This window comes from Colobus angolensis, unplaced genomic scaffold (genome assembly GCF_000951035.1).
Source record: "Colobus angolensis palliatus isolate OR3802 unplaced genomic scaffold, Cang.pa_1.0 Scaffold84, whole genome shotgun sequence".
NCBI classification, from domain to species: Eukaryota; Metazoa; Chordata; class Mammalia; order Primates; family Cercopithecidae; genus Colobus; species Colobus angolensis.
The window spans coordinates 356,399-365,710 of NW_012122265.1; the positions used below are offsets into that span (position 1 = coordinate 356,399).

General features: G+C 59.0%; 1 protein-coding gene across 3 annotated transcripts; it reads right to left on the reverse strand.

Moving 5' to 3' along the window:
* Positions 1-6,547: 6,547 nt before the first annotated feature.
* HRAS (Harvey rat sarcoma viral oncogene homolog) lies at positions 6,548-8,875 on the reverse strand. Of its 3 annotated transcripts, XM_011929989.1 has the most exons (6): positions 8,809-8,875; positions 8,518-8,678; positions 8,075-8,253; positions 7,765-7,924; positions 6,942-7,066; positions 6,548-6,832 (listed from the first exon to the last, which is right to left on the reverse strand). In XM_011929989.1, exons 2-5 carry the CDS (start codon positions 8,626-8,628, stop codon positions 6,947-6,949), a joined length of 570 nt encoding a protein of 189 aa, XP_011785379.1. In that variant the 5' UTR covers positions 8,629-8,678; positions 8,809-8,875; the 3' UTR covers positions 6,548-6,832; positions 6,942-6,946. The 3 variants fall into 3 exon arrangements, with proteins under 3 accessions (XP_011785379.1, XP_011785378.1, XP_011785381.1); XM_011929988.1 differs by lacking the exon at positions 8,809-8,875 and having other exon boundaries at positions 8,518-8,715; XM_011929991.1 differs by lacking the exon at positions 8,809-8,875 and adding an exon at positions 7,588-7,669 and having other exon boundaries at positions 6,548-7,066; positions 8,518-8,715.
* Positions 8,876-9,312: the final 437 nt, after the last annotated feature.

The window sequence follows — 9,312 nt, forward strand, 5'->3', positions numbered from 1 at the left end:
AGGCGCCCGCCACCTCGCCCGGCTAGATTTTTGTATTTTTTAGTAGAGACAGGGTTTCACCGTGTTAGCCAGGATGGGCCAGGATATATTTTCAAAAACACAGTTACATCCTGGTGCAGTGGCTTGAGCCTGTAATCCCAGCACTTTGGGAGGCCAAGGCCAGCAGATCATGAGGTCAGCATATCGAGACCATCCTCAGCCTGCTGCCTCAGGCTCCCAAGTAGCTGGGATTACAGGTGTGAGCCACTGTACCCAGCTAACTTTATTTTAGAGATGGGGTCTCCTGTGTTACCCAAGCTGGTCCGGAATTCCTGGGCTCACACAATCCTCCTGCCTTGGCCTCCCAATGTGGAGGGATTACAGGTGTGAGCCAACAAGCCCAGCCAACTTACAATTTTTACGTAACAGCATAGGAGAAGGTGGGTGCAGTGGCTCAGGCCTATAATCCCAGCACTTTGGGAATCTAAGGTGGGCGGATCATTTGAGGTCAGGAGTTCGAGACCAGCCTGGCCAACATGGTGAAACCCCGTCTTTGTATCATCTACCAAAAATAGGGGAAAAAAAATTTAGCTGGGTGCAGTGGCACACACCTGTGGTCCTAGCTACTCGCTTGAGCCTGGGAGGCAAAGGTTGCAGTCAGCCAAGATTGCACCACTGTACTCCAGACTGGGCAACAGAACAAGACCCCGTTTGAAAAATAAAACAACAAAAAAACCTGACACATTGGACTTCATTAAAATTTAACTTTTTGTCCTGTGAAAGGCCTTAATAAAAGAAAGAACAGAACTACAGATACGGGAAAATATTTTTTTTCTTTTGAGATGGAATTTCACTCTTGTCACCCAGGCTGGAGTGCAGTGACACGATCTCAGCTCACTGCAACCTCCCCCTCTTGGGTTCAAGCAACTCTCCTGCCTCAACCTCCCAAGCATCTGGGATTACAGGTGCCCACAACCACGCCCAGCTAACTTTTGTGTTTTTAATAGAGACAGAATTTCACCATGTTGGCCAGGCTGGTCTTGAACTCCTGACCTCAAGTAATCCACCCACCTCAGCCTCCCAAAGTGCTGGGATTATAGGCCTGAGCCACTGTGCCTGGCCAACGGGAGAATATTCTCAAATCACACCTCTGACAAGGACTCATTCATAATATGTAAAGAAGTGTTGGCCAGGCGCAGTGGTTCACACCCCTAATCCCAGCACTTTGGGAGGCCAAGGCGGGTGGGTCACTTGAGGTCAGGAGTTTGAGACCAGCCTGGCCAGTATGGCGAAACCCCATCGCTACAAAAAATAGAAAAATAAGCCAGGTGTGGTTCGTGCCTGTCGTCCCAGCTCCTCAGGAGGCTGAGACACGAGAATCGCTTGAACCTGTGAGGCAGAGGTTGCAGTGAGCTGAGATCGCGCCACTGCACTCCATCCAGCCTGCGTGACAGAGGTGACAGCACAAGACCCTGTCTCAACAAAAAAAAAAAGAAGAATCTCAAAAACATAACCAAATAAAAAACCAGTTTCAAAAATGAACAAAATGCTGGGTGAAGTGGCTCATACCTGTAATCTCAACACTTAGAGAGGCTGAGCAGAAGGGATCACTCGAGGCCAGGAGTTTGAGACCAGCCTGGCCAACACAGTGAGAGCTGGTCTGTAGAAAAAATAAAAAACATGTAGCCAAGCATGCTGGTGCACGCCTGTAGTCCCAGCTACTCAGGAGACTGAAGCAGAAGGACCACTTAAGCCAGGGAGGTCGAGGCTGCAGTGAGCTACCATCACACCACTGCACTCCAGCCTGGGGGACAGAGCCAGACCCTGTCTCCAATAAATAAATAAGTGGGCCAGGTGCAATGGCTCACATCTGTAATCCTAGCACTGTGGGAGGCCAAGGCACATGGATCACACTGAGCTCGAGGCTCAGGAGTTCAAGACCAGCCTGGACAACATGGCAAGACCACGTCTCTAGGAAAAAAAAAAAAAATTAATTTAATTTAATTTAATTAATTAATTAATTTCTGAGATGGAGTCTCGCTCTGTCGCCCAGGCTGGAGTGCAGTGGCCGGATCTCAGCTCACTGCAAGCTCCGCCTCCCAGGTTCACGCCATTCTCCTGCCTCAGCCTCCCGAGTAGCTGGGACTACAGGCGCCTGCCACCATGCCCAGCTAATTTTTGTATTTTTAGTAGAGACGGGGTTTCACCGTGTTAGCCAGGATGGTCTCGATTTCCTGACCTTGTGATCCGCCCGTCTCGGCCTCCCAAAGTGCTGGGATTACAGGCTTGAGCCACCACGCCCAGCCTCTAAAAAAAAAGTTTTTAATTAGCCTGGGAGATCGAGGTTGCTGTGAACTATGATCACTGCACTCCAGCCTGTCCAATATAAATAAAATGAAATAATAAAAAATAGGCCAGGCAGGTGGCTCACACCTGTAATCCTGTCATGATCCTTCCCTTTTGGAGGCCAAGGCAGGCAGATCACCTGAGGTCAGGAGTTCAAGACCAGTTTGGGCAACGCGGTGAAACCCCATCTCTAATAAAAGTACAAAAAATTAGCCAGGCGTGGTGGCGGGTGCCTGTAGTCCCAGCTACTCAGGAGGCAGGAGAATCGCTTGAACCTGGGAGGCGGAGGTTGCAGTGAACCGAAATTGCACCACTGCACTCCAGCCTGGGTGACAAAGCGAGACTCTGTGTCAAAAAAAATTTTTTTTTGCAATGTGTCATGTGCCATTGCTAACCATGGGCACCATGCACAGTAAACTCCGGGACTCACGCATCTTCCCAGACTGAAATCTGTTACCAGTTGAACAGCAACTCCCAGCTCCGCTCCCCAGCCCCTGACCACGGCCACCCTACTTTCTGCTTCTGAGTTTGATTATTCCCTAACAGCAGAGGAATCATGCAGAATTTCTCACTTAGCAAAACGGTAGGGTAAGGTTTTTGTTTGTTTTGTTTTGTTTTTGAGATGGAGTCTTGCTGTGTCGCTCAGGCTGGAGTGCACGGGAACGATCTCGGCTCACTGCAAACTCCGCCTCCCGGGTTCACACCATTCTCCTGCCTCAGTCTCCCGAGTAGCTGGGACTACAGGCGCCCGCCACCAAGCCCAGTTAATTTTTGTATTTTTAGTAGAGACGGGGTTTCACTGTGTTAGCCAGGATGGTCTTCATCTCCTGACCTCATGAGATCCTCCCGCTTCAGCCTCCCAAAGTGCTGGGATTGCAGGTGTGAGCCACTGCGCCCGGCCTGAAACCCTGCATCTTTATCCAGGCCTCCCTGGATGGATGTTGGGAGAGTTTACGCGTGGCCGTGGGGAATCGCTGTGGCAGGCTCTCAGCTATCAGAGGGCTCCATTGCGAGGAGGCAGCTGGTGGCGAATCCTGAGCAGCGATGTGATCCGAGGGGCAGGCAGCAGGTGGGACGGAAGCTGATGTCACACAGGTGAGGCCCCCACCTCCCCCCAGGCTTCCTCCACCCCCTTGGGAGCCCAGCAGGGTCTGTCAATCAGTGCGACCTGGTCAGCTGGCTGCTGGGGGACCTCAGACAGGGGACTTGTCCTTGGGGCCTTGCGGCCTCCAGCGAGGGGGACATTCACAGCACCCAGGAGGGCTCCTCCAGAAGGTGAGACACAGGCACTGAATCCAGCCCTTTACACAAGACCTGAGTCCACCGAGGGAGGGGGCCAGCCCCTCCCCGCATCTGCATCCCCATGACCACCCCAGGTGGAGAGGGCTGAGTGTGGTGCCCCTGCAGATGCTCTGACGATTGCCTCAGGCCACAGGGGTGACAATGACTTAGATCTGTATGCATGTGAGTGGGACAGCCAGGCCTAGCTGGAGAAGAAACACACATACACACATGTTCACCCACATACACGTGCACTCACATGCTGACAGTTCAGTGGGTGGAGGACACTGACTCCAGGCCCAGCTGACCTGGGCAGGGCGCTGTTGTGACGTGTGCAGCCACCCCACGATGTCACCGGTGCCAAGTGCCCAGCATGTGTGGAGCAATTGGGGACACAGCGGGTGTCCGAGAGGGGCTCTGCGTCCGAAGGGGAGAGGTGGGTCTCAGCACAGCTGCCCTCCCCCATGGTATGGCGACAGTACTACCAGGTGGCCTGCACTGGCCTCTATGTGGCTGCCAAGGGTCATCCCTGAGCACTCAGCGGGTGCCCGTTCCACGCAGACTGTGCAAACGACTGTCTCATTCACCTCATGGCAACCCCATGGGGTGGATACGAACGCACACATGTGACAGGTGAGAACTTCGAGGTCAGGGGGGAGGAGACAGACCTGACCTTGGCCATGCTCTCCAGCCCTGCCCTGTGCTGGACCCAACCTAACCTCTGCAGCCTCCCTGCCCTGGACACAAATCTGGCTGAGACCCCAGACCCTGATGGGGCAGAGTCTGGCACTGCAAGAGCCACCAGCATGGGCCCCCTGGGTGTGGGCAGAGGGTGGTCCTCAGTTCAGGTTTTTGCCAGAAGATGGGTCCCTGCAGGAGGGGGTCTCAGCAGCTCAGACTTCAGATGCAGTCACTGCTGCTTGCTGGGGGACGGCCAGACACGGAGCCCTCTGTTCTCTGGCAGTTGTGGACAATGAGGGATCCGTGGAGGAACACCTGGTGGGCAGCAGGAGTCCCTCTTGCGGGTCAGGGTGCAGGGACGGGCTCTCCCCACACAGCCTTCCCACAGTCTTGTTCTCTGGGATTGGCAGTTTGCAGGGGCGTCCCCAGCATCAGACCGGGGGGGCCACACAGGGACCCAGATCCATGCGGCCCAGCCCCATCAAGACCAGATGGGCTCAGTGGAGAAGCTGACCACACCTGCTTTCCTTCCAGCCAAACCGGGAGAGTGTCCCGGCACCCAGGCCTCCGCAGGTAACCCCAGACATTAAGACCCTCCTCAAAGGGACGAGCTGGCTCTCCCCTGCCCATCAGCACAGCTCCAGAATGCCAAGGGGTCCGCTCCCACATGGAGGCCTGGTCCTCCCACACACTGGCCTGGCTGGGCTGTCCCCGAGGCCACGGCCTAGTGGCATGAGGGGGCTTCCGTGGAGCCCAGGGCAGTGGGCTGCTCTCTGGAGTCCCCAGGACCCTGGGTGTGGCTGGCCTGTCCCCAGATCAGGACAGACCCCAGGTTGTCCAGTGGTTCCCGTGCTGGAACTCCTGTTGAAGCCACCCAGGGACCTGGTGCTTTCCACAGTTCAGCATGGAGCAGGGGTGCTGGGCCCTGTCCCCTCCGCGTCTGTCCTGGACACCCCAGGACCACAGCACAGGTCAAGCCCTGCAACCCCAGCGGGGACCTGACACCAGGCCCTGCCCAGCCCCGTAATGACCAAGAGGCAGGTCCAGAGACACCCCCTGCACAGGGTCACCTGCATCTGACCCCCTCGGCAGGTAGTGACTGGCACGGTGTGGAAGGAGCCAGGGTGGTACCTGGCAGCCCCAAAGGGCTTCTGGCCGCAGGAAGTCTGTATCGATGGGGAAGCTGGTCACTTGGAGGCTGCTGGGAGAGAAGGGCAAGTGTGGCATCCCCTGGACAGAAGGGTGAGTGTGGCGTCCCTGCAGCCCTGGCCAGCCAGCAGCACGCCCTGGAGTCTCTCCCCCAACCTCTGGGACGGGGACCCCTGACAGGGCACAAGTCCCCATCCCAGAGGGGCCTGGCCTAGCCTCAACCCGAACCCTGGGAGGGGAGGGGCACCAGGGACGCCGTGGGCCTCCAGCAGCAGCCAGAATGACCACATGGGTGACTGAGCACTCTGTGGCTGTGGCCAGACCTAGAATTTGGCCCAAGGCAGGGCAAGTCCCTTGGAGCAGAGTGGATGGCTGAGCCTATGCGTACCCGGCAAGGCCGAACCAGTGACGCTACCGGGCTCCAAGAGCAGCCAGCCATGAGGCAGGGGCAGGGCGAGGGTGGGGTGAGGGCAGGGACGGGGAAGGGCAGGGCAAGAGCAGGCGGACCAGCTGCCAACCTCGTCCACTCCAGGAGGCAGGGATGGCCAGGCTCCCATGCCCTAGTGGCCGCCACCCGACCACCAATAAGGCAAAGGCCTGAGGCCAGTCGGTGCTGCAGCCCTACTTCCAAGGTCCACAGACTGCTCCAGGCCAGAGAGATGAAGAAAACTGGGCATGTGAAGGCGCAGGAGGCAGAGTCCCTATGTCTGCCATTCTTGGCAGGTGCATTTCACCGTGGGAAAAAGTCAGGAAAGGCAATGCCTCTCACCGCCAAGAAGGCTCCCAGGTAGAGACCAGAGCCACCGGCACAGATCCCCAACCCCTAAAATCACCTCCCTCTGGAGGACCATGATGCCCTCCTAGTTGGTAGAAGCACAGTAAGCTCTCTGTCCTTATGATCTGCCTGCTTGTCCAGAGCTCTCTGCCGGAATCCATGGACACTCTGGGGCAGGCAGGAGACAGCAGCACAGCCCAGACCCCTGACCAGCCTCTCCCAACCTCCCCCTCCCAAAGGCTGTGGAGAGCCCAAGGCTGGACAGGCCCGAGGTTCCGACATACCTCATACCAGGCCACACGTGCGCCGTGTCCCACCCTCAGCCAAAATCCAAGGTCAAGACCATCCAATAATTTACTGCAATCCCATCTGCGCCTGACAAGGGCCCACAGAGGCCTGGGAAGGGAGCTAAGGGCTGGGGTTCCGGTGGCATTTGGGACACTCAAGACAGTCTGTGCAAAGCATCCCTGGGAGGGTCTGCGGTCACTTCGGCCCATGGTCCCTGGGTGGCTGGGCTCCAGCAGCCCTTCCTTCCTTCCTTCCTTGCTTCCATCCTTCCTTCCTCCTCCTTCCGTCTGCACCTCCTCCCTGCATCCGGCACCTCCATGTCCTGAGCTTGTGCTGGGCGGGGCACAAAGGAGGCTGCTGACCGCAGGTGAGGAGACCAGCAGGGGTGGGGAGCCCGGGGTCATCCAGCGGGCGTGGCGGCCGCCCTGGGAGCCCCCCTCACCTGCGTCAGGAGAGTACACACTTGCAGCTCATGCAGCCGGGGCCACTCTCATCAGGAGGGTTCAGCTTCCGCAGCTTATGCTGCCGAATCTCACGCACCAACGTGTAGAAGGCATCCTCCACTCCCTGGGAAAGGAGGAATGGGATCAGGAGGGACAGGCCTGTGGCCCCCTGCCTGGGTGAGGGGCTCCCTGCTGTGCGATCAAGCCATGCCTGGCCCACGGCTCCCGACTCCACCAGCCACTTCCCCAGGCCCACCACACACACAGGAAGCTGGGCTCTGGTCATCTCGAAGAGCCCAGGGCCACCTGCATCACACTACAGCAGCCCCTCAAAGGTCAGGGTGGCCCAGGACCCTCCTGAACTCCAGATCTGGCCAGGGTTTGACCACCCTGCACCCAGCTCTCATCTGAGCTACGGCCAGTGTCCCCAGCTGCCTCACTAAGACTCAGAACCAACAGGTGCCCATGGGACACTCTGGGGACAAGAGGGGCTGGGCCCCAGGGTCACCGCTCCGGCCTGGCTCAGGGCAGCTCTCCCCAAGGACCTCCGCCTTCCCCGGAGCTGTGTCGGCCCAGGACTGCAGGGCGTGAGCCCAGACCCCGGCCCTTGCCTCCCTCACTGCCCTGCCGTCCCGGGAGACTTACAGCGCGAGGGGCCGCTGGGTCACATGGGTCCCGGGGGGTCCCAGAGGGTCCCGGAGCTGGAGCCAGAGCCAGAGCGGCTGCCCTGTGTCAAGGGAGAGGGGTCAGTGAGTGCTGCTCCCTGGCTGGGGCGGGGCGGGGCGAGTCCCTGGCTAGCTGTGGGTTGGAGAGCTGCCTCACCTGTCGGGTCTTGGCCGAGGTCTCGATGTAGGGGATACCATAGCTTCGGGCGAGGTCCTGAGCCTGCCGAGACTCCACGGTGCGTGCAGCCAGGTCACACTTGTTCCCCACCAGCACCATGGGCACGTCGTCTGAGTCCTTTACCCGCTTGATCTGCTCCCTGGGATGAAAAGTGAGAGCTGGCTATAGGGGCTACAGGCACGACTGCATCCAGAACATGCACAGAGAGGACAGAGGCTCCTGTCTGGGCACAGCCGGCCTGACCCCACTTGTGCCTGATGGGCTCCCGGGCCAGCCTCACGGGGTTCACCTGTACTGGTGGATGTCCTCAAAAGACTTGGTATTGTTAATGGCAAACACACACAGGAAGCCTTCCCCCGTGCGCATGTACTGGTCCCGCATGGCGCTGTACTCCTCTTGGCCGGCCGTGTCCAGGATGTCCAACAGGCACGTCTCCCCATCAATGACCACCTGCTTCCGGTAGGAGTCCTGCAGGAAGAGAGAGCTCAGGGACCCCCTCAGGACCCTCCATGCAGGGAGTTCACAATGCCAGCCTCTCCCTGGTACCTCTCATGCCCCTCTCATGCCCCCTCTCCTGGGGTGCTGAGACGAGGGGCTCCCCTCCTCTGGAGGAAGCAGGAGACAGGCCCAGAGCACCATGCAGGGCCCGGGGCCGCAGCCATCCCTATCCTGGCTGTGTCCTGGGCTTGCCCACAGCAGCTGCCAGGACCTGGACGGTGGTGCCAGGCTCACCTCTATCGTGGGGTCGTATTCGTCCACGAAGTGGTTCTGGATCAGCTGGATGGTCAGCGCACTCTTGCCCACACCGCCGGCGCCCACCACCACGAGCTTATATTCCGTCATTGCTCTTCAGGGGCCTGCGGCCCGGGGTCCTACAGGGTCTCCTGCCCCACCTGCCAAGGACGGCCCTGCTCAGCCAGGCCCAGGCCCCACAGGGCAGCTGCTGGCAGAGCCATCTGAAGAGCAAACCCATGGCGGACCCTGGGTCCCAACGCCAGGCAGCAAGGACTGCACCGTGCCTACCTGTGCAGCTGCAAACCAGCGCGGGGGAGAGCTGTCGCCTCGCCCCCACTTGCTCTTAAGGACCGAGGGGAAAAGGGAGCCAGCCTCCAAAGGCAGGGCTGACAGCTGAGCGCTCTCAACCAAATTAGAAGCTGCTGGGTCGGCAGAAAGACTAAAGGGAGGCGCCCGAGGGCTGAGGTTACCGTCCTCCTAAACAGGTCTGGCCACGGCGGAGCGCGCCACGGCGTGCCCGGGCAGGCCAGTGCCAGCCTGCAGGCCCCGCGGCGCTGGTGCCTCCGACAAGTATTTGCTGAGCGCCTACTGCGTGCTAGGCGCCGCTGAGGGGAGGGCAGACCCGGGCAGCGCCCCGCGCCCCCGGCGGGGAACCAGGGGCATCTTTCAGCCACAGAAAGCTGGAGAAGACAGAGGAGCTCCTGGGAAGCAGGGGCTGAGCCACAGGAAGGGGTTGAGAGGCGGCGCGGGAGACCCGGAGAGGGGAAAGGCCCTGGGGCTGAGGCCCCCGGC